Source organism: Vidua macroura, chromosome 3, assembly GCF_024509145.1.
Source record: "Vidua macroura isolate BioBank_ID:100142 chromosome 3, ASM2450914v1, whole genome shotgun sequence".
Taxonomy (NCBI): Eukaryota; Metazoa; Chordata; class Aves; order Passeriformes; family Viduidae; genus Vidua; species Vidua macroura.
Genome location: NC_071573.1, coordinates 7,507,026 through 7,532,680, shown reverse-complemented (window position 1 = coordinate 7,532,680; position 25,655 = coordinate 7,507,026). Strand labels below are relative to the sequence as shown.

The following is a 25,655-nucleotide window of genomic DNA, read 5'->3' as shown; positions in this document are numbered from 1 at the left end:
CCCTTATGCCTTAAGAAATGTCTGAGTTTTTCTTGCTGCCATGAAATGTAAGCCTAGTATTTGTTACTGTGATAGATGTGTTGAATGGTTGCCTGCTTAGTATGACACATATATAGCTCCCTATTGTTTCTTCTTCTCTTGAGCAGTGGACTTTTCTTAACTAGAGTCAAGGAAAAAAAATCCAATAAAGCATTGTTGTGCCTATTTATTTAGCTGGGGAAAAATGTAACAGATGTTGCTGAAAACCTTTATACAAATCTGTGAAGAAGGGAGTTGACCAACTGTAATTCCAAAATATTTTAAAGAATAGGAAGGAAAAAAGCCCAGATTTTTTGATTTCTTATATATAAAAGAAATACATAAATTTTATTTATTTCCCATTTCTTCTCTTTTTTAGGTTTTCCAAATGAGCCTGCTGCTGTCATTGCCCTTAGCACTATTAAGGAATGGTTAAGCAAGAATCACAATGAGGTATGGAATAAAATATTTTTTTTTTCAAATTTCTGTTTAAGGTTAACTCCAAAACTGTGAAAAGAGTAAACATAGGCTTGAGCCTTGAAGTCTTTTATAATTTAGTCTTAAGACCACTGAAGTCAGGTCAGGACAATACAGCCAGAGGAAGATTTTTATATCTAAAAGCTATACTAGAGTTCAAAGGAAATACCTTTGTTTGAAACCATACTGTGCATTTCCTGTGCATTGTAATCTTTCCTGGCAAAGCAGAAGACTGTTCTCTTCCTAAGCTGTTTCTGAGTGTCAGAGTTTTTGGGTAATAATGAGGAGATTCTTGGAAAGGAAATGTGCATGCCAGCTGTCAGTGGAAATGGCCACCAAAGGTCAGTGGTATTCCAGAGGTCACTTTACAGTAAAGAGCTCTAGGTTCCTATTTTGTGTTTTCATTAACTTTTTGGTTTGCTTACTATTAAGTGTTCATTTTCCCAGAAACACTCACTAAATATATGAATTTTTAATAGTACTGGTCATCTTCCAGTGGCAACATAATAATGATTATGTGTACAAGACAAAATATGCTTTTAATGGAGTGATCTGCATCTCTCCCCTTTCCAGTGTTTGTCTTTTTCTGTTCCCAGTGTTGGATTGGAGAAATGCAGCAAAATAGTGGCAAAACAAAAAAAAAAAATCATTGTGTTTTAAACTGACAGTCTGCCTGTTTCCTCATGACGATAGCCAGCAGATTTCAGACAGTTAAAGTTTGGTATATTGTCTGAGAATATTGAACAAAGCATTCAGTGGAGAAGCACTGCATACAAGGATGTAATTAGTAATATTTTTCCTCTAGCAATATATTCAGGGAGCTTATTTTTCCCAAGAATCTGATGTGTCAGGGTATGAATTTAGTGGGTTTATGTGGTTTTGTTGGGGTTTTTTTGCCAAATTTGGATTGAAAGGAAGTAATATGTTGGGATTTGAGTGGTAGAGTTGAGGTTTTCAAACCTGGAAGTGCACTAAGGAGGACATACCTGTTTGGACACTGATTCTTTGCAGCACTGAGTAGTTGGCTGCTGTGGCTTTTGCTGCTGTCACAACTGCTTCCCACAGCTAGAAAGCTGAGCAGTGAAGCAGGAGTTTTGGGTGGACAGACTTGATTAACACTCTTAGGGCCTAAATCTCATCAGCTTAGCCCTAAACTTACTTTTCTGGGATCTTGTCTGTTTGTAATTTTAATTTTGATGTGTAAGGTTAAAACCAATATGTTTGTGGTGCTTACCATCTTAAAATTTCTCCTAGCTTCATTTTTACCACATATTTTTGAAAATAGGCTAAAAGGTTTGTTTTTGTTTTTTACTCCAGAAATGAGCTTTTCTTCCTCAAAAGCTGAGTCTCTATTATATGTACACCTCCTGCCTTGCTCCTCACGAACTCCAATTTAACCAGAATTACTTTTAAATAAGTAGCTGTCATTTATAATGTTTGGACAGTGAAAGGAGCCCAGGCTGTCCTAACTACAAAGCAATTATTTAGTTATCCTACTCATCTTACATCTGACACTCATCTTTTCCTTCCCTCTTACACAGTTGTTTTTTTCAATTTGGACTATTACAGCTCATAGTTGTTGTCTTAAACGTGTTTTTCCTAACATCCTGAATCCCAGCCTTGGCAAGGTGAGGTCTCGCTCTGTTTGATGCACTTGAAGACATATGGGTGGTGCAATTATTGCATATTACTGATGATGATGATGATTCAGAGCTGTTCCCCCAGAGTTTTTGTTGATTTTTTAAGGAAGTGGAGTATTAGGTTTCTGTCAAGATATGTTTTGAGGGTTTGGTTATCCACAGCTTTGTACTTTCTCACATGAAGCTTACTATCTTCCTAAGGTTCTTCCACGATCCATTGGCTTAAGTTTTAAATTATGGCATACTAGCATGCTTTACATGCCATAAACAGGACAGCAGCTAAATAAAGATACTTAATTTTATTGAAGACAGCAGTAATTTATGCAGTCAAACAGATCTTTGGGAAGCATACCATTACTGGGTTTCTGTCATTTAATGCATACAGCAAGGTGAGCATAGTTACCTGATTTAAATGAACTGATGTAGCTCTGTGCCAGGTGTCAGTGTGATCCATTTTACATTGTTATGGAACCACAGAATGTTTTGCACTGCAAGGAATCTTGAAGTACATCTAATTCTAGCCCCTGCTATGGGCAGGGATGCTACCCACTATACCAGACTGCTTAGGGCCCCATCCATCCTGGCCTTGAACACTTCCAGGGATGTGTACTTACTCCCTTGAACTAGATTTTGTGTTTTGAGTAGTAATATTATACATTACCCAAGCTTTTCCCCAAAGTAGCTCATCATACAGCAATGGAATTAAGAGGACGTTCTGTACTTTAAAACGGTCTCCTCTTATTGCACACAGCCATATGATGTAGTCCTTTCTACAAAGTTCTGTCTTAAAGACAGATCAAATCCCACTACACCCACTGGATATTTAAATTCACATTTTCTAGTCTGGGAGCGAAACTTCTAAGGATCTGGCATGAGGGCAGCTTTTCAGAGTGTTGTCTGCATCTCATTCCTGTTACCACTGATCAAACCTGCTCTCTGGTACTGCCTGCTCTGTCAGGATGAGTTGGTGTGTCCTGCTGACAGCCTCTCCTGAGCAAGAGAGGCCTCCTACACTTGGCTCTGCCACAGTTAAATTAATCAAAGTCTGCTTCTTTCCCTCAGCCTTTGTTCTGCAATCTGCCCTACCTGTGAGAAGGTTCTGCTCCTTTAGTCCCAAAGGTGTCTGGCAGCCAGTTAAGCCCTTGGACCTAACCACTCACGAAGGTCTCAAACTCCTTGATTGTAGAATGTGAATTGACTGATTGAATTCAAGAAGTTTTAGTGCAAGAGAGAGAGCATGCTCACTAGGGAATCTGCCTCCATAGCAATATACCTGGCAAAGCCAGGCAGGTGAATAAGATGGAAAGCTGACAAATTTCCAAGTCTTTTGTTGTGCTCTACAGCAGCCATGTCTCATCTGCCTTCCAGCAACCCAGGAATCTGTGACAAATTTGGGAAAGATAAGGCAAGATTCTTTTTTCACCTCTCTACCTTTCTGTAGTACTTCTTTCCTTTGATGCTATAATGAAGATCTTTTAGATATTGATATTAATTCCAAATATAAATAAATCAGTTGCTATATTCCTTAATCAGCCCAAGGGCCTGAAAATGTAACTTGAATGACTTCTGCAAGCTGTGTTAGAGTTCTGCAAATTTCTCTGTCATACTATTTAAAAGACAAGTGATTTGCATTTAATAAAAGGTTTTCTTATCCAAGCCCATGGTTGTGCTTGACCCCTCAGGTGTTTGTATAAAAACTTATTAGCATGCTTAACTCTGATGTCACTTAGATGAATGTCTCATTACCATGCAAATGGAGTTAGCTGCTTTCTGAGGTTAATTGTTACAAAGCAACAGAGAGGTATTTCTATTGTAATTTACTCAACACACAGCCACCATAGTCCAGCAGCCTAAAACTCAACTGCATAAAGTTGGCTGGGAAAAACAACGGCATTGTAAGTAGTGGTCTGGACTCAGTTTTGTGTAACAGCAGCACCCTTCCACTCTTGAAATGAAGCCCTTAATCAAACTAATCTCTGGCCATGCTTTACACCAAGGTTTGCTGACTTGCAGCCAGGGGGCAAATCTAGTTTAGAAGCTGGTAAATGGTGTTATGCTGTAAGTGTAGAAATCCCTTGGAGCAAACTCCCCAGTATGGCCTCAGTCAGCAGTAGTGGTTAATTTACTGCAGACCACCTAGGCTATCTCCTTAGCAAACAGTGTTTTCACTTTGCACAAGTGCTCTAGAGGTTTAATAGAATTCTTCAGAGCACAAAATAGAACTGGAGTTCACTCTTTAGGAAATTACACCCTGGGATTCATTTTAAAATGCACATTAAGCTTTTTAAACAGGTCAGAATGTTTGTTTCTGGGATAATTTGGCAAGGTTTCAGGTGTTGCCTGCTGATTTCCTGTATCTCAAAAACATTATGACAACTTTAAATACTGAACCCCCTACATTATTGGGGGTGATGGGGAGAGGGTTATCTTTGGGGTTTTGTGGCAGATGTCTAGAAATGTTTGCAATTATAGAAAGTATCTACTTCTGTTTTGCTATGTTTCTCAAAAGGGTGAAAAATAAAAAGATCTCAGTGTATGCCTCACCATACAATACACTGACATGAAAAGCCTCAGGACCTTTTCACTGCTCAAGAAAAGACTTCAATTTAACAGCACATTTAGTTCAAAGTATTGTTCTTTCTCTTGCACAATATCTCACAACATTTAATGCACACCCTGCTAGAACGACTAGGAAGTTGCAATGGCAATGTGTGTACTGTTGAAATAACTGATACAAATTAAAAGCACATAAATGGGAAATAAATAAACACATTCTTGATTCCTTTTCATTAGACTCATTGCTGAAGAGAGACTTTTTTTTTATTTTGTCTGAAGTACATGAGACTAAGGTCCTTGCCTTTTAACAGGTAGTTATATATCATCCCACAGCCAAAAAAAAGTGAACATTTCCAGCAAAGCAGGATAAGCCAAATCCCAATCCAACCAAAATTAGTGGAACTCTGTTTTAATGAGGGTGGGGAGGCGATCAGGATCACATTTCCTACACTCCTCCTGACAAAACTGTTCATGAGGAAACCCCTGTTTCTCTAGTTAGGCACACTCCAAGATGGGTGCCCTGTACTTGTGCTTCCTTTGATATTGTGCTCCATCCAAATATGATATGTGGGGGTATTTTCCACTACTAAGGTAGCTAAAGGTAAGATATCTCATGTTCCTAAAATGGTGCTGGCTACTGGTGACCAGTTTGGAGAGAGATATTGTGATGACTAGCTACTGCCTGGGAGGGAAGAGCAAAGGGAGCTGCCACCACTCTCTATTGCACAAAGCAGGCTTGCTTGAAAGATCATTTAAATATTAATTTTATTTTGTTTTTAATTTCTCCAAACCCTCCTTTTGGCAGTCTCAGCAATCTAATTCTGGCTCTTCATTCTTCAGAGACAATTAAAGAAAGTGGCATCTTGAGATGAGGTCTAGGCTTTATCTCTGCAGAAGGATGGAGATGGAGACAGTGTGTCTTGGAAAATGTTGCCTGATGCAGTTCCATTTAATGTAAACTCAGTTAGATTCCCCTAGGGCAGAGCAACTAACTTTCAGCATGTATTCCAGAAAGGACTGGAGTACCTAGCTGGCAATATTTAATTAATGAAATCAAGTTAAAAAAAAACCCCAAACATGTATATTAATGCAAACAACTCCCCTTAAGACAGCATGACTTTTAGTTTTGATTTGTTAGTTTTCATGTTTACAGTTTTACAATTGTCAACAAAACCATGTGAAATTTTGACAAAAATATATGTATTTATGCCTAAGGCGATATCTTTTAGTTCAGACCTTCGGTGACATGTATTTATTGTAAAGAATATTTATTACTCAGAAATAAAGCTCTGAAAATGCAGGTTTCAATTGAAGCCACTGACAGATCCTCAAGGACAGTAAGGGTGCCGATAAAAATTCATCCGGCTATTTTGGTCGCTCTGATATGCCAGTATCACTTGATTAACATAATCTCCTCCCCTCCCCCAGCACTGTTCTCTTGGGTAGGTTAAAAAATGATCTCCTTTCTATTTCTACATTCTAATTAGGTGGTAATCATATGCTGCTCTGATTGAAATGAAAATCAGCCATCATGCCACTGTCATCTTGCTGAAGTCGAGAAAAAAAAATGCTTTTCAACTCGTACAAAATTAAAATGATTTACTTGCTCTGTATAGCTGCTCTCTCACTAGGCTCAGTGAGATTCAGTGTTGTCCCCAAAGCCCAAATCTAACTATCATCCCTACAGACAATTCATTTTCTGAAATGATAAGGCAGCTGCCAAGGCAGCAATGCTTTTCTTCTATGTTCTTCAGGCTGCTGTTTAGTTAGAGGGGTGATAAAGCAAAGCGGACGAAGCCTGTCTTTATTACACATAATGCTTTATTTATTAACTTGAAAAGGTTTTGGTATTTTTGCTACAGCTACTGAGAAACAGACAGGAAGGATCACTCCTGGACAGAACTGTTAGAGCTCATGATGGCTGGGAATGTCCCAGGCCAATGTCCTGTGGTATGGTTTCTGAGATGCTCATTTGTGACCAAAATGAAACTGGGAGGAAGGATTTGGAGCCATGGCTTTCTGTCAACGCTTCCCTCTAAAATTTGTGGAGGATCAAGGAAATCCATGCATAGTGTAGATGTTTTCACTGAATACATCTTTGTAAAGGTTTATCTAACCTTATGGTACTGCATCAAAAACACATTCAGTAACTCCACTATAGCTAATGAGTGTCACTAATACAAAACAGAGCTCTGCATGGGTTCTTTCGTGTTTACAGCAGTTAACCATCTAATTATTGAAATTTGCCAAAGAATTTGTTCTTTTTATCCTTACAGTTTAATAGCAGTTATGATAGCAGGAGCCTGGATAGCTTCAAAATTCTACAGGCGTGTAGCTAAATTAACAAAATTGTCTCTGATTCAGGGCTGAGATTTTGTTTTGTTTCTTTGATTTATTTTTTTTCCTTGTGATTTCTGGGTGTTTGGAGGGGCCTTACAACCGTGGTGAGCAGTGTGGAAAAAATACTTAAAAATAAGTAGAAACAGTGGCTTTATTTTCCTTCTTGTTACTTCTTGCATGACAAAAAAGATCAGGATAACATCCTGTTATTTCTGTACTGGCTTTCAGCCAGAAATCTGATAATTTCAACTGGCTCCTCAAATCAACACAATGCAGAAGAGGTCCAGCCTTCATTTTGGAAGGACTCATTGTTGCTGCCCTTCTGGGGGCTTTTAAATCGGTTTGTGTTCCTCATCCTGTGTGTATGTAGGAATATGTAACTGAGGAATAACAATCCATGTGAGTGAGATTCATGGATAAAATACTTCAGGAATAATGGAGAAAACACTGCAGCAATCTTTGTTTTGCTTCTGAGCTCTTCACATTAGTAAATCTGTTGCGATTTATGTTTTGCTCTACTTTGGTGTCTGACTGACCTGTATCAGTGGGTTACAGCTGAGGTGGGGTAAGAGGAAGGAGATGGTGGAGAAGATTTTCCTTCTGCTCTATGGAGATTTGCAAGGAGGCTCCTATTGTGGAGATATTCTCCTTTGGGAGACTCATAGGAGAAGCTGCCTGCTAGGGTTGGGTTTGGCTGGCAGTCACCAGCAGACATAAACCATGTGGAACGGATGAGTACCAGCTGCTGGCCAGGCTGCCTGCCCAGCCACAGTGCCCAGGGAGAGAGATGGCACTGCTGGCACGGGCAGCAGCCCCTCTGCACAGGACAGGAGCATGTGCTTGTTTTTGCTGACATTTCTCTGGCATCTTGCAGAGTGTGTGATGGCTTCTTTGGGTGTTCTGTTTCAAATAAACTCACGTGTCTGTTTTGCTTCTGGAAAGGTGCTGCTTTGGTTTGGTTTAAATTCAGTTCTCTTGCCTACAGTTTTTCCCAAAACAGAATGTCCAGTGTGGAACATGAGGGTGAAATAATACTAAAATACAAAAAATACATTAGGCGACTCTCATACTGAAGCAAACATTGGATCACCCTATGAAGAACCAAACTGGTATGAAATAAATAACTGTAAACAGAATATTTTGCTAGGTTTTATTCCACTTTCTCATCTAAGATCTGGCCAATTCCTACCATCATTTCCAACCACATCAGCCATCAACAATAGGTCACAATCAAAAATATACAGAAGGAAACCCACATGGATCTCTATAGCCAGAGTGCATTCCCTATGAAGAACAGAATGAGTTTATTGCTGCTAGACTTCAGCATCTTGACATATAATTTGAGATATATGATTCTGACATTTAATGGGTTAGATGATATTGGCCACATACTTCATAGGTTCTGTATCCTACTGTATTCCTGGGAAGGTGAAAAATAGGTCTGTCTATTAAATATGAAATGACAGAACAGATTGAGAAGAGCACTGTGGATGTGGAGAGCATTGACAATGAGGACCTGTGGAAAGATGGGAATGATGGCAGGCTTCCAAGATAAAATAACTGAAAATTTATATAGAACAAATTGCTTAAATTCAAATGTGAGAACAGCTTAAGGGTGCATATGACCTTCCTACTTAGACTTCAGGACAGATTATGTGATTCTTTCATTTATTTGGGATTAATGAAAAATGGAAAATAAATTAGGGAGCTATGAAATTCTTCACTTCCATAGGAATTGTAAGCAATGCTTCATGGGAAGAGTTTTTGAACAAACGCCATACAGAGACTTACTCAGGTTTCTCCTTACTTCTAACCTGATGTCCCATTAGAGAAAAAAAATGAAGATTACCTTTTACAAGCATAGACTGTTTACAGCTACTAAATCTAAATAGAATTAATTTCTCGAAGCCTTATTTTCTTTTTACCTACATAAAAAGAGAAAATAATGAATATACTTTGTGGCTAGTAAAATAAGTAGAAAAGAGCCAGTGGTTAGATGATAAATACTGGTGAGGGCAAAAGCGGAATTAAGTAGATTTAAAAGCAATATAATTTTACAGTTGAAATGAAAGTTTCCATGGCACAGAGCACAGCTTTGAGTTGCAGTTATGCCTTGTAAATAACAAGGTCGGCGTTGCAATGTCTCTCTTATTTTCTGTCTTCATCCTGATTCAGGAGCATGCTTTCATTGAGGAGTAAATTTACATTTACCAGAAGTGAATTTGGGATGCTTTTCTGAACCAGGAGTACTGAACTTCTCTGAGCTAGTATATTTGTCTCATCTTTGCTATTAGACCTAAGATACCACTTGGTAGGACACTTCCCTGCTCATTTTTAGGCTGAAAAGAAATACTAAGAATCAGCTGCTATATCTTCATCCACATGATCAATGCCCAATAAATCCAGGGGAATAGGTGTCTTTCTGATTTCTCCCCCTTGCAAGGAACTAGGGCCTTTCAGGAACCCATGTCTAAATTTCCTAGATTTGATGATGTGTGAGGAAGGGATTTTTCAGGTTCTGTATTTTTTTCTGGTTTCTTCTAGACAGGTTTTCCACACACTTAAAAGGCACTGTGCATTTAAACATCAATCCGGCTACATATTTTCAGGTTGGGGGAAGGGTTTTCTATGTAATTTTCAGCCTTTTCTGCTGGAAATTTCACCTTTCATTTAAGGCCCCTTTGGGTTTGTGATCTAACCAAAAGGTTAGGAAACCTTAGTCTTCTATTTGCATATCGATAGTCCTATCCTTTACTTTAGATGGTGATGGATTGTTTTATAGATAAAATGCATTCTATGTGAATAATTTCCTTTATTCTTTTTGCTTTTGCATTTCTTTAAAAAGTGCATGTCAAATGTCTTCTCTATGTGTGGAAATAAGTCTTTGAACTTGCACTGTTGCTTATTGTTGTGCTTATTGTTATAGGAGTTGGGTGCTCAAACCTAGAACAAAACAAACTAATCAGAGAGCACTTTGACTCCCCTGACTTCAATCCTGATGCCTGTTGGATGATAACCTCTTCCCTGTGGTCATTTAAACAAACATGTCCCTTTGCATATAATAATATATGATTGCATATAATAATATATGGTTGCATATAATAATATATGATCTGTATGATGATAACTTCCTGTTGGGAAATGTTTCAGAAGGGTTAATAGAAATGAAGTGCTTTAGTCCTCCTGACTGTGTTCCCTGTTAAAATCTCTCCTACAGACATCATATAAAGTTCATTAATATTTACAAAGCAAATATGTTTCCCTTCAGACAGCTGAGGTGCCACTGCCCTTGTTTTTTGTTGGATTCTATGAACTTTGATACAGTGTTACATAGCATAACTGCAATATCTCATTAATATGCATGCTTAGATTTGTAGAATATCCTAGACATTTTTTATCTAGCATGATTTTTATGGGGCATATCATATGAGAATAAAATCTCATCTTAACTACAGGTTCCTTATGTGTGTGTGCTTGCCACTCAGACCCCTCAGATGGGGTCTGAGTCTTCATGGGAGTTTGGGAAATGCCTGGCATGCTGTTGGTACTGAATCACTTATTAGCAAGGTGGAGTTGTGTATGTAAGAAATTGCTGTACTGCAAATTATCAAAGATACTTGTAATTCAGTGTTCTGAGTGTAAATCCAAAGGGTAAGCTTCTATAGATTAACACTAGTCTTCAAAGCCTTCCTAAATTTTACTTAAGGTGGAATTTTTGCAGTGAAGGAATTTTTCAGCACAGTTGCTAACAAGAAAGGGTGAACATAAGGATCCCTAATCATCATCACAGAGTGCTCTGAGTTGGAAGGGACACACAGGAATTGTCAAGTCCAGCTAGGGTGGTAGTGTTCCTTATAGGAGATAGAGAAAAAGCCTGAATTAGCTCCCATGTTGAAAGCACAAGCACTTGCAAAAAATGCAGTGGTTTATTTATTAGCACTTGTGGTAGTGTGAGCATGGTGCTTCAGTTTCTGCAGTGCTCTCTTTGAGACAGAGATATCTTTGAGGGACAATCCCATGACATGCAATTTATAGCCATGGTACTCCAAAAATAAATCTAGCTTGTATGATGGCTCCAAATAGCAGAAACTGAGAAGGAAAGAAGCAACTATAAAATTTTTTTCTGAGATATTAAGAGAATAAAGAATTATAGGTATATAATACCACGTAAAAATACTAATTCACTGTGAGATTGCCCAGTGAAATGGTATTTCCACATAAATGATTGTCTTTATTAGTGATTCATGGTCACCTTTTATGTTGTGTATATGGGAAGAAGGGATCCTGCTGCTGTCAGATGAGCTAAGATCTGGGGCAGATGTCTAGCTGTGGACAGCCATTGAGACCCCGTATAGTTTTTCTCTGTGACCTGGACTGGAAATAAGCAGGGGCAGGAAATTCTGATAGTCTCTTACCCAGAATATTGCCTGACCTTTAGAAATGAAGTGCTGAGAAGCTGTTTGATCCAGATTTTTAGTTCAAAAAATATCTTAGTTGAAAGGGAGAGATCATGTAAGTGCATTGTTGGCCGGTGGGTTTTCTGAAGTGTGCTGATGGAAAAGGTTGATCTTGGATGTCCAGCATATCCAAAGCATGGAGTAAAAATTAACTGCTGATACAGGGATCTGGCAGGTTCCAGTATGCACTGCTGTCCTCTCCTTTGTACTTTCTTTCGCTTTGCAATTTCTTCCTTTCAGCCATCCCTGTTCTGCCCCCTGTGCGAGGGATGAACATGTCTATTTATATTCAGCTTTTTTTGCCTGGGCATTTAGCTGAGTGCTTTGGATCAGGATGTGGAAAACAAAGGCTGTACCTCCACTCTGGCTCTATCTCGTGTGCTGCAGATTTTGTTTTTAGGTAGGGATTTCAAGTCCAGCTGCTCCTTATTGACCCTGTGGGGAAATGGCAGGTTGAATCATTATTTGACATGCACATTCTCTGTTGGCACAATTCTCCAGAGCCTTATAATGGCACAAATTATGATACTTGCTAGTGAAAAAAGAAAGATACAATTGGGTATAGCAATTAATAGGCAATTAAGAAGGCATTCTTTTTTCTTCCCAAGTATTTTTTTTTCCCAGCTATTTTTAGATTTTGAATTGACTGAATAGTTAAAGAATTGCTTTTGGAAAGAAGGATAGTAGTAGTATTTTTTCCCTGCATGAGCTTTGATTTTTCTTCCTGCAGGGACAGCAAGAAGCACAGACAGCTGTTATCAAAACAAAATTGAACATAAATGCTACCAAACTCTTTACTATCTCTGAACTATAATGCAGCAGTTTTATGTTTTAATGATGCATTGTTTTTTATTATGCATGGCATTGGTGTTCAAACTTACATTTGTTTAGAAAAATAATGAGATTTGAAGGTAAATGGAGTGTATATCTGGAAACAATCTATGTCTAAGGTATTTTGTTAATTTCCTTTCTGCCCAGGGTAGTGACATTGCCCAGCAGGATGAAACGAGGAAGAGGTTGAAGGGTATTGGGCTGTGCCTGGGTTGAGATGTCAGCACAATCTGAAATGACAACCTCTGGGAGCCAAGGAGCAGAGCAGTCCCAGCCCCCCTTTAGCCCATGGCAGCCCTGCTGAGGCTCCAGCATGGGTGTCAATTTGTGCCAGCGCCTGGAGCGCTTTTGTGATGGTGACACATTGTCACTTTGGACCTGGACTGAGACACTCAGGGCCACCAAGCAGCCGCAATTCAGCTGCTCTGCCCCCTCAGACACCTACACTGTGTTTGACCTTGTGATGTACAAGCAATAAAGACTCTGTATTTTATAATGGTCTCCAGAGCTGTCATGGCCCAGTTTTCAGCTAGATTAATTAGCACCTGTGTGAGTAATTCCATACATAGTCATTTTGAGCTGATGATTTTCTTCCAGATTATTGTCTTCTAAATGCTCTAGAAAGTGGTTTGGAAGAAATATTCAGTGGTTAATAAAGGTATTTATTCTTATGAAGCCATAGATGGTATATATTTTATAAAGCTTTTTCAAATGAAAATATATGACAAGTATAAGGTTTTGCTAGCTGGGTGGCCTCTGTGGGCTTTTGCTAAAAAGAGGTCAAATTGGTTCTGTGAACTTAAAACCACAACTCTGCTAATTAATGTGATAGGAAAATGTTAGGAAATGCAATATAATTATTCACAGAACTGGGTCATAATTTCTTTTGCAGTTAGTTTTTGAGCATGTTGCTACACCACAATGCTTTCCATTAATAATGAAGACATTTTGGAGAAATAGTATTAGCAGCTGGTTGACTGTAGTTGATATATTATTGTATTCCAGCACATTCTGTCAGGGATTGCTGTGAATGGCTTAAAGGCTTCTAGGGGGAAATAAAACCAAGATAACTAAGGAGAGGTTGTTTAACTTAATAGTTCTCAGGCTCTGTATACCCTGATTCAAGGAGGCAAATTACTGAAATACATAAAGAATGTTGGTTTAGAAAATAATGATATAATGATTTAATAAATGTTGTCTGTGGGAATAGCATATCAGCTCTTGTAGGAGGAGGGTAATGCAGTGGAGCTCCAGAGAGTTTTAAAACTTGAGTGACTAAACAACATAAATCCATTTACTTATGCATTTAATCCAAGTGTCTTTGTCAAAATTTGGAGTAATGAATTGACAAGGAGTTTAAGGAATTAACCCTTTACGTAACTGAGCCATGCTAATTACTGCCTTCCCCTGTCCCAAAATGAACAAAGCTTCAAATAAATACATCTTTGTTTTCAGAGTGAGGACTAGAGAAGAGAGGCAGAGTGAAGCCTTGGAGAGGATTTAACAAGTCCTTCACCTTCAGACCACCAATTCCAGTCCAGATTATTTTTTCCATGTTTGAGAGCTTCCCAGCCTCTGTACTAGCTTGGCCCCTGTAGGATGAAATTGAAAACATGGCTTTGGTCCCTTTAGTCGATTGACATGACTCTAGTTGTACTGATGGACATTATGCATTGAAAGAGTTTTATTCCGCAGTCGTGGCACCCAGCTGGAGATTTTGCTTTTCTCTCCAGAGTAGCTGGGATTACGCACAAAACAGCAGCCTCTGGTGTGGATACTTGCAAATGTTCAGGGATGTAAGAATGAATTTCTTCTTAGATGTGCTTATTGCAGGAAAGGGAAAGCAAGTACTTCAAAAGAACTGAGCTATTTGATCACAGAACATTTTATTGTACAGTTAATTGTGTCAAATAGGCTGAACTGAGATAGGGTTCTTAGTGACTCTTTTGCTGTGTATATAATTAGATCTACAGAGCTGTTTCCTCAGCTGGTGTCAGGCTGCTTAGCTCTGTTTAAGTCAATTTGCATCAGCTCAGAAGCTGGACCCCAGTATTTATGGAACCATTGACTGTTTATTATACCAGAGTAACACACAGCCAAGTTCTGTACCCTAAGGAAATATAGGCCAAGATGTATAAAGTCAGAAAAATGCTACCCTGTTTCCTTTTAACTAATGATGGACTAATCTCAACCTTCAGCGCTTTTATTTGGCACTTTTTAGAACTTACAGCAATTAGATACAGAAGTAAAGAATTGCCATGGTGTTTGGGGATGGACTTGAAATTCAGGGGAATACTTGTGGAGGGGAATTTAGGTCTTCCTAGTCTGTGCAGGTATGGAGAAGTTTTACTATTGAAAAAGATAGAAACTCTCCATATTCAAGCTTCCAGATTTTGTTTTAAAAGATGACAGTAAAAAATACCAGCTTTCGCGTGCTAACTGCATTTTAAATTTGAAGCCAATGTTACCCTGGTGCTTCCTACAGCTGAAAACACAGGTATCCCAAAAGAGTAGCACTCTCTGTATCAGTTAAATGATTGTAATATAGTTAATATTTCAAATTGTGTTCAATCTGTTAATGGATATTTTTTAGCTCTGTAGCTCTTGGAATGCCCAGTTTCTTACACTGTGCTTTTATGTTCATCATTGCTAGAAACAGGGTTAACAGATGAATTAAAAATACTGTAGAAAATGCCAGTGTCTAATATAGTGATTAATGAAGTTACAGTCATTTACCTCAACTATTGCTTTGAAAAGATGCTTTCCCCAACACTAATTATTTCTGTATTGTCCTTATTTGCATCACAAGCATTTCACATCACAGGCATTTTGCTGTTCTTCATCTTAACTTATTAAATCCTTCTTGCTCATGCATGAATCTGGACAGCTGGATGCCACTAACGGGGCAGCTAGTGCTACCCAGTGGTCTATAATCAACATTCTGTTGCCACACATTAGCATCACACTGCATGCCTGAAAGGACTAAGAAATTTGATTTGTAAAGCAACAGCTGATTAGGGATGATTAACAAAAAGAGGGTCATGGATATTGTGTAACACTGACTCTTGTCCTTTCAGCATCCAGCCTAGACTGGCATATCTGCTGTGTCAATGTGTACAAAAATAGATGAACCGTTATCAAAATATTTTTATCACTAATCATTTCTCAAAGGCTGTTCAAAACCAAACACATTTAATAGCATTTAAATGAAAGCAAAGATGGAAATTGTCATAAAACCATGACAAAGGAAATTATGTCTAATTTAAACAAAACATACCAATTCATTTTTCTGGAGTGTCGATGGAATACAATATGCCATGTTAAATATATAAAAATATTACTAAATCTACCTTAAATGCCTTGGTAGATACCAGAGTCTTCCAGATACTAAGGTTGATTTGAAGACTGTAAAAAGAAGCAGTTCATTTTTGAAGGAGAGTGAGATACACTTGGAAACCCAAAATTGTACCAGGCACTCTTGAATGACCACTAAAGAATATAGTCGATGGCTTCAGTGTAACCTGTTTATACCTTCATGATAGTTCCGTTTCTTCAGAGTGCTCTGTAAGCATCATCTGTACCTCTATGCAGTTTGGACTTTTGGATGGAAGTGCTTTTCTTCATTAAAAAAAAACCAAAACAGTAGCAACAAAGCCCAACAACACAGAAACTCATAATATATCAACTCCAAAAAACTAACCAAACAAAAAACCCCAGTAAGAGCTGTGAATCCAACAGTTCTTGGATATCTTTCCTCATTCCTCATCCTGGGGACCTCAGTGTATATCTCTGGTAATGGAATGGTTGAGGTTAAAGATCATCTTGTTCCAGCTCCCCTGCCACACTGGACCACGTTGCTCAGAGCTCCATCCAACCTGCCCTTGAACACTTCCAGAGATGGAGCATTCACCCCCTCTCCAGGGGTCTCACCACCCTCACAGGGAAAAATGTCTTCCTAATATCTAATCTAAACCTACTCTCTTTCAGTATGAAGCTATTCCCCTTTGTCCTGTCACCCCAGGCCCTTGTAAATCATCCCTCTCCATCCTTCTCGTAGGCTCCCTTCAGGTACTGAAGGCCACAGTTAGGTCACCCCAAATCCTTCTCTTTTCCAGGCTGAACAATCCCAATTCTCTCAGCCTTTCCTCCTAAGAGAGGTGTGCTCATGCTTTTCTAGTGCTATTGGCATCCAAGAGAGGAGACAAGTCTTTCTGATCTTGTTGTTAACCACCCTTGCTAAAGGGTGATTTTGAATGGGAAACACTGATCATCTTAGTGCTGCCTATATTCAGCTATTACCAGTGCTGGGAGAATCATTCAACTGGAAAATGCCCTTTACTGTGGGATTTTCACAGTATTCCCCTTATTTCAGATTCTTGCCCACCCCAACATTTGGCTTTGATTGGATGTCAGCAGCAGTGGACAACAAGTGGACAGAAAGTGGACAACATGGCATTTCCATGTTTCAGTAATGCTTAGTCCAGATGTGTTTATTTGCCAGGTTTTTTTAAAAAATTTTTTTCTTTCCTTTTTTTTTTTTTTTTTGACAGCAGGAAAAAAAGGATGTGATGTAGTTGTCTAGGTTCCCATTCGAGAAAGGTTGGAAAACAAAATAACAAAAAAATATTTTCTAATACTTATAAAAATATTACACAAGAAAAGATATAGATTACCTGCTTCCTTCTGTCATACTTTCACTGGTAATTACTAAAGCAAAAAAAAATGTTTGTATTAAAAATTGGAAAGAAAGTGAAATACTAATTGCTGCATTCTTGGTTACAAACCACAAAGGGATGTGGATTACAGAGCTGTTGGTGCACTCACGAGGTGCCTGTAGGCAGCAAAACCTAATGCAATCATGGGGTGCATAAATAACCTTCTAATGTACAAACTGTTTCAGTTCATCACTGTAGTGGACATTATTAAGACAATTATTTGATCCTTTGTAACTTGCCATTCTATTGTGCTGTTATATATACATCAATCTAATCTAATGAATGTGTTTTGAGGTACAATTTTCATCTCTTCTTGCAAAAATGGTTTATTGCAAAAGTCAGCCTTTTTAAAGACTTGTCACTTCAGAGCTCTGGTGCCAATAAATTCTTCACTGTTCATTTACTGGCAGGTCACACAGTTAAAAACAAAAGCAATGCAGGAAGTGGCATGAAAAAAAATGGATTGCTTAGCTCTGTGCCTTGGCTGGTTCTATTTCTTGTCATTTTGCTTGAGTTCAAGTTTGGCTTATAACAGGATATTTTGTTCAACCTGCAAAAGTTCAGAAGGTGCCTGAACATACATATAAAATACAGTTCAAGGTCCAAGCAGAAATTTATTCATGACCCAAGTCTTTTGTTGTCTTATGATTTTGCTGATAGTATTTTTGCTAGCTGGTTAGTCTGCAAGTACCAATTCTACATATATGTTCGAATGATTAGAGAAATTATAGTGGCAAACAGAAAATACTATAAGTATTACTAAAATGATTGCTATGAGTTCTTTTTCCCCTGTGAACTTCTTTATTTGTGTTTCCTGAGATCAGTGATACCCAGCTAGAATAGAGTAGATATAGATTAGCTATATTATAGCTCTACTTTCAGTGAGAATATGTCAATAGAGAGGTCATAGGCTTTTTTAAAAAGGAACACTGATATTCACATTGGATAAAGACTTTTGGGGAGGGAGTCAGAGGCCTACAATTTTGATGAATTTGGATGAACACACAGATACATGTGTTTTTTATTGTGCTGAGCCTCTAGGTGATGTTTTTGAGGTTTTTAAGTGTGATTATTACCAAAATACCTACAAATTTTGCAGCATATGGGAAAAATAAAAAATTGTAATTCACTATGTGCACCATATGACAAAAACATAATGTTTAAGAGAAGGCAGCACTAGGAAATTAGATCAAAAGCTATTGTCTGCAATTCAGGATGTTAATAGCAATTTGTGTCTTTAGAATGAGAATGGAAGAACACAAGGTATTGTTTATAATTGCAATTATAACCACAATAAAAATGACAATAGGCAGCCAGTTTGTGGCAGCTTTTGCCAACGTGCTCCACGCAACAGTTCCTTGTATTGGCCAGCAGTTGTGATTCCAGAAGCATTTTGCCTTGGGGAACAAATTCAACGTGTGAACGCTGATGCATTTGCATATGGCAAACCAGCAGTGACTGGCAGCTGTTGATAAAGATGCATCACCCTCTGGTCCTGGTCTCATCAACATGGGCCTGAACCAGGAATGTGTGGGCTCTTTATCTCTGCCACAAGGGCTGTCTTTGCCTACACTGACAGCGCTGCAAGACCGGGCACTCCTTTCTTATTTTGTCAAACAGTAAAGAGATCCAATTATTTCCACTGCTTGGGAGGCTGGTCTTCTGTACAAACATTTAAAAAGGAAGAAAACAAGTACATATTAAAGGACTCAGTGGCTTTTTTCTGTGGTTTTCTGTACCTCCCTCTCCTCTCCTTTCCCTCCATAGAAGTAAAGAAACAAAGCAGCAGCTTTCTGACATTTATCATGGACATTAATTATACTATCTCTGACTTCCAGAACTAGGATATTACAGGGAATGTATTAACAATTTTGGCTTTTTGAAAGCGGTACATTAATAATATAATTAAGTAGGAGTACAGGGTCAGCAAGTGAGGGGAAAGTACACATCAAGAGCGTTCTCTTGATTTTGGAATCAATATTTTATTTCATAAAACACTTCTTAATTACTTATAGGTAAATATATCTGGGAAGTGTGTATTAACTACTTGTTTATCTTAGAACTTTGTTTTCTGATCTAAGCAATGCAAAATCTTTCTTGAATTAAAGTTAATTCTGGGGAATAAACTGAATTGTTTAGTGCAAAATTATGAATTAGCATGTTGATTCTGTAAAATTCTAGGTTTTTTTGATGAAGAGAAGATACTTTAAACATTTTTCAGCAGTAACACTTGCATTATAAAGGCTTTAACAAATATCTTGCATGTAAATAACCTAAATGCAATCTCCCTTTTGATGAGATCCTAAATGAAGTCCTCCTGTACTGTCATTATAATGGAAGGATGCTACAAAAAAACTGATAGTTATTTGGCCAGGCAAATTTATATTTTAATTCACATACTGATTCTTTTAGAAGTGACACAGAAAATATTTCTAGACGATGCCAGTTTAGAATCATACTTAGAAACTGAGCCTTCCCATGAAGAAACATGATATTGGAGATGTGTCTTGGAGGATCATGAGAGATCTCTGAGAGATAATGACAGGGAGGCTATTTAAATTCAGATGTACCCAATCTACTTCTTGTAATAGAAAAGTAGGTTTACCAAATAGTGGGAAAACATGACTTTAACTGTGGGATAAAAATTATGATAGAAATATAATAAAAATGTGTGGTCAATAAAATATATGAAATAATAATTTTGAAAAATATATGGAGACAAAACAAAAATTAAGATAGTTTCTCACCACTGAAGCATGATTCCAGTGTCAGTGCTACTTCTCAGCTCCTGTCAGTAAAGTTTGGAAGATTTATCACACATGAAGACCTGGCTCTACTCAGGGCAGGTAATTCTACATTTCAAATTTAATTTAACCTCTCAAATTATACAATTTCAATGAAGAATCCAAGTACTTTTTCTTTTTATAGTCATCTTGTAAGATTTTTCCTTTTAATTCTAACAAGAGTCGTATTTAGGTGTTCAGGGCCATTCTTCAATACGGTTTATGAATTTCATCTAATTAATTTTATCTTTCTTAATGAGATTTTCTAATCAAAAAGTCAGAGTTCAAAAGCAACATAGGTTCTACTTCAAGCTAATGGGCAACTGAGTAAATTTTAAAATGTGAATTTATAGAGCTTAGCACTTTTTCTCTGCTTTTGGTGATGGTGGTGAACATTAAGAGCAGAGTTTTGAGCGAGAGCAACACTTACAAATCTGCCAACTTGTGGCTATTTCTGCTGTATTGTAGGAAGTTCTCCTGTTTCCACACAAGGCATGCAAGATCTTTTTCCCTGTTATGCTAATGTTGAGGAAGATGTTGTTTACAAGTATTTTCCTCCTCTTGGTACTTGCATCCCATCAACGTAACAAAAGGTCATAAATGGACAATAGAGTGGAGTCATAAGTGAATTGTTCTCTTTTCACTACAAGTATGCCATCCTATTTTTATAATTTCCAAAAAAAATTACTAAAATGTCCCTTGAGACCTAGAGGAAACTGCTGAAGTTTTGTGATAGTTCTCTATGCTTTTTTCTGCATAATTTCAGGCTGATACAGACTGTAATTTTATCTGAAAAACAAAGATGAAACTTACAACTGGATTGTATAGGGTGGAAAATGTTGTAGTTTCAGTTATTTGCTTAAAAATAGTTTATTTTTCTGTGCTGAAAGTCTGTGTGGATCTGTATCATATGTTTTAATAACAGTGGAAGTTGTCTATTCTTCTTAGAAAATGTGTGTATAGGCATAACGCTGCAAAAATGGAGGGTGGTTTTACTAGATATAGTTCAGTTAAAATCAGTAGCTGTTTCAGTGCTATTTTTTTCACACTAGTTCTTCCCCAGAACACTGATTAGGTGGTCTTTTTATTACAATTGGCCAGATGTACATCTCTGTTTTCCTGCAACTAAAGACACTTTTTGCAGGGGTAGAATAGAAAAGGGAATGTTCTCTATGTCTCAGAGCATTCCCTGTTGCTGTGAAGAATTGTACTGTCTTGTGCAGGAAAAATTCCCTTTTTCCTGAAGACTGTGGCCACTGTAGAAGTTTTCCTGAAATGAGCTACATAAGATGGGCATGCAAACAGCTGGAGGATAATGAAATAAAAGTGTTCCTGCAGAACCTTCTTTCACCTCTGTTTAGAAGTATTGTGTTAGGTTGTCCCATCATGGGATTATTTACTTTAAAATAGTGATTCCTTCTCTTGCCAGTGTTTTTTTTTTCAGACTTTTATCATCCCCATGATGAGACTAAAACAAACTCTAAAAGAATTTCCGAGAGAAGTCTCTTAGGTAGAGGTTCAGATAGTATCCAGAAACACACTATTCTGAGTACACTTATATTGATTTTATTCTATGTTCATTCTCTTATCAGTTTCAGATGCTTTTATCATACTGTCATCATTTTCCAGGTTGCAAGGAGTAGCATCTTTAAAAATACAGCGATCTGGTGACCCAGTAAAACTGACTAAAATTTTGATTTATTACCAGATGTTTTGAAACTTTGCCATTAAGTCTCTAAGTTCAGAATGTATGTGGGCCATACAGATAGGTATTTTACAAATGCTTCTGTTTTTAAAGTCTTACACCAAGGGGACAAAGTCTCATTAACTTTCAGTGAGAAATCTCAAAAGCTTTCCATGAGATCTTGTGTCCTGCATGACTAAATAATCTCTGGAAAGGTAACCACAGCTCCTAGACAGTGAAGTACTTCTGACAGTTTTTTTTTTACTTCAGTTGGACTTGGATACCCCCTCATGGAAATACAAACACTCCTGAGCTGACAAGACTGTGCCTCAGAGTAACTGTTGTCATATGGCCTCTGTCACTTCCAGTCTAAGGTTGCTTCCACCAATATCATCCTGTGATGGTGCTGTGATGTTGTTAGCTGGTTTGTGGCACTGTGCCCAGGACAAAAATCAACGTGCCCTCAAGGAAAATGATAGCACTATGATTTTAGAAGGTCACTGATCATCTCTTTGGCACCTGGCATTTATATATTAAATGGGGAAGCCGTCAAAATGACATTTCAGGTAAGGAAAACTAAACCAGTGTGAGGCCTGGTACATGCCCATACAGATCTGAACTGATGCCAAAGCACATCAGTGCTTTGCTGTGGGATCAGTGACATTTAAGATCTGATATTAGAAAACCATCAGTCAGAAGTTCAGGCCTTCTACTAAGAACAAGTTGGAGGTTATCATTTTGTGGCGTTCTAAAGGTATATTTTTTCCAAATCTTTGAACTTACATTGGAGATTAAAAAGTGCTTTTGCTAAAATGGTTTTATTTTACAGAGCAGGTTTTGTGCTGCCAGGTACACATTGCCCAGATGGGGCCATTTGGCCCTCATTGTGGTTGATGTCATAGTTGATGGTTGAGTGTTGTGGGGCAGCACAGAGCTGATATTATTGCCCTGTTTTTACCTGCTTCCACTAGCAGATAGGTCTAGACTAATGCATGTGGCTGGATTATAGATGGTCTCACAGGAATCTTGGTGTAAATCTGTTATGTCAGGTTTGTGTGAGGCTACCTACAGCCCATTATCACTACTGGAACAATCAAGATTTTTTAAATGAAGCAACACATTCAAATATGTTCTGTTTTAAGACTAAAGACCCTCTGAAGCAGCATATCATATCTTCTTGTGCATAATAGGGAAATGCAACTGGAGATTTGACGCAAACGAATTATGTGACATACAGAATAGGACAGCTCACTGAGCTATATCTAAAAACCTTCTTTTTTTGAACAATGTCTCTTCAGCAGAACACATGCTAAATATTTGACAGCTGATACAGCTTTTAATCAACTACAGTGTACTGCCATCATGCTCTGTCTCTTCCAGGTTTCTTGATTTATGGTTTCCTGAATTGCAGAGGCATCAATCTATGGGTGTGGTCCATTTTTTTAACCAAGTCTCACCAAATTCAATTGAGCTGTGTATAGAAATGGAGATTCCCTCATACATACATTCTCACAGTGAAGCACTTATTTAATCTGTCCTTTGTTTTCAGAGCAGGAATTTTAATCAATATATTTATTATTAGGGAGGCTTGAGCTTAAGGAGAAATCCAATGAAATTATGTTCTCTTCATCGAGAAAGCATTTATCATTTGGTGCTGTGGCTATCCAGGATGCTGGAAAATGATGACTTCTGGCAAATATACAAGAAGCACACTTGTTGGGCAGCTGGTCAGGGGTCTGATGGCTTGGCCCACGTGCCAAACCTTCCCAGGGAGAAGTCCCACAAGAGACAACTTTTTAGGGGTCTCAGGCAGTCCTTCAGGCACCGGGTAACCTCAGCAAGGGGCAGAGAGCCCAGCTCTTAGCAGTGATTTCAGCTCTGCCTTGCCAGGTGTACCCTGGCCAACACAGGGACAAAGAGACAGGACAGCTATTCTGCAGAGGTAGCCTTTATGCCAGCACCCTGCAAAGGAGGCTAGGGACAACAGCTCCCTCTTGAACAGGGCAGAAACTGGGGTTTTTATGGGGAAAAGCAGGGGTGGTAAAAAGGGGGGAAAACCAATCAGTCACAACGAATCTACATGAGACTCCAAAGCATACTAGGAATTCACCATGACCAAGGAGGATTTCTCAGTCCACAGAGAGTTTGAGAAGGTCTTATCATATCCCATTCAAGAGATAACTCTCCAAGGGAGAAGCCCAGCATGCCTGTCTCCACACACACTGAAAGATGAAAGAATTTCATGGGATGCTCACAGTCCACTTAATACCTCTGTGCCTGTAAATCAATGGTACAAAATAAATATTAGGCTGCAAATCAGCTACATTAGACTCCTGTTGATCATATAATGTAGTCCTGATAAACTGTTTAGTTCTCTGTTGTAAGCAGATCTCTTTCCTAGACTGTCCAAGCTCCTCTTTTTCCTGAGCTTTAAGAAGAAAGAAAATAAAAAGGTATTTTTCCCTAAGTTGGTTTGCTCAGAGAATTGACCCCTCAGGATTGCTAGATACATGCACAGCAGCTTAGGGGAATAAATTTCTTGCCTTTATGAATCCATGGAGCACTTGTCTCTTTTTCTCAGCAGGATCAAGCCCTTCAGGCAGGCAAAAGCAGACAGCCTTTTAACATCTGTTTAACTCTTTCTTGTCTCATTTTGTACTTAAATCTGTCATTCTTCAGTGCTTCTTTAAGCTCAGATAAAGCCATCTGCTGAATGGGTTTCACTGGGGAGAGAAAAGTGTGTGTGCATAGATGGATAAACATTTATTAAAGTTTCTACAGTTTTCATCATATTTTATAATAGACGTGGTTTTTAGAAGTGACTCTCTTTTAGGAGTTACTGTCAGAGGAAGCAATGGAAATTCATGATTGAGCTATCTGTGCCCCGCTGGTTGCAATAAAGTAAAAAAAAAAAAATGCTTTGCAAGTCTTTGTAAATGTGCTCCTAACTATGAGACATGTGTTTGTCAAATATTTGGATTATGCCTTTGTATACTGTCTGTGCTTTCAAACTGATAGTTTCTACAGGTTTGGCATAGAAAGAAGGATTTGATTGATTTGCGATGTCGCTGTCATAAAGATTTGCACACAGCAATTGATTCTCTAGCATTTAACACCAGTTCAAAAATGTTAACACACAAAATAGAATACAAAGTTGTCCTTTTTTAAAAGCATGCTTTGTTAAAGGAATGTTCACAGCCTTAAACAGTACCAGTAGAAGTGAAATTATGGAAGCTACCTTGGGAGCTACATAACCTATAGCTTGTCTTAGCACCTTGTAATTTTAATAGCAGCACTAAGAGTTCCTGTGTCAAAGTGTGGCCATCTCCAGTGTTTTGCTGTAAACTATGTCAGAAAGTGTTCCTTTTTCTGTCTGAGGTTTTATACCAAAGCTGTATGTTATCGTGGCCCTGAATACGTATGAGATTATAGATTTTCATACTAGGCTTTGTTTTCTAAGTTTTCTCCTCCCTTCCACATCTAGAAATTGTTTCTTAGAAGGTATCCTACCCTGTTCTGTCTTCTTCAGTAGATGTATTTTCAATACTGAATTTGCTTTGTGTTAGGATAGCTGCATTCCTGCCTTCCTCAAACGTTGTTTCACTTTGTTTTGCTTTTATCTGGACATTTTCAGAGCAGATCTTTTCCTTTGCTATTAAGTTCCTTTTCCTTTGCTCCCTCTAAGCCATTACAGATCTTGAACTAAATTTAAGGTACGACATTACAAAAAAAATCCACACCACTAAGTTGAATGCTAGAGTCTTGAACCACACGCTGAATGTGGTGGCTTGGTTTGGGTTTTTTCTTCTTCTACCAAAATATTGTTTTTAAGGAATGGTACAGAAAGCTCTGACTGATAACATTCACTTCTTTCCTCCCAGTAGACTTCCAGACAAATGTTTCTTGCCACTAAGAGTCAACTACAAATTGTGCCACAGAGAAAGAGGAGCTGCAAATGTTCCTTTCCTTAGACTGCAAAATGAATCAGATTCTTGCATGGAAAAACCCAGAAATTCTTAGTTTTAGCCAGAAAAAAAAAACCCAAAACCAAAACCAAACAAACAAAAAAACCCAAACCAAACCAAAACCAAAACAAACAAAACCAAAAACAAACACAAAAACACTTCTAAAATGCTCCCATTCTTTCCAGAATA

General features: G+C 38.1%; 1 protein-coding gene across 4 annotated transcripts in view; it reads left to right on the top strand.

Moving 5' to 3' along the window:
• The window catches only part of MACROD2 (mono-ADP ribosylhydrolase 2), an 850,734-nt gene that overhangs the window by 593,607 nt on the left and 231,472 nt on the right, over positions 1-25,655 (top strand). For all 4 annotated transcript variants that reach the window (XM_053972443.1, XM_053972442.1, XM_053972441.1 and 1 more), the window contains exon 8: positions 398-471. In XM_053972443.1, coding sequence (XP_053828418.1) covers positions 398-471 — 74 coding nt within the window. The remainder of the gene's footprint in view (positions 1-397; positions 472-25,655) is intronic.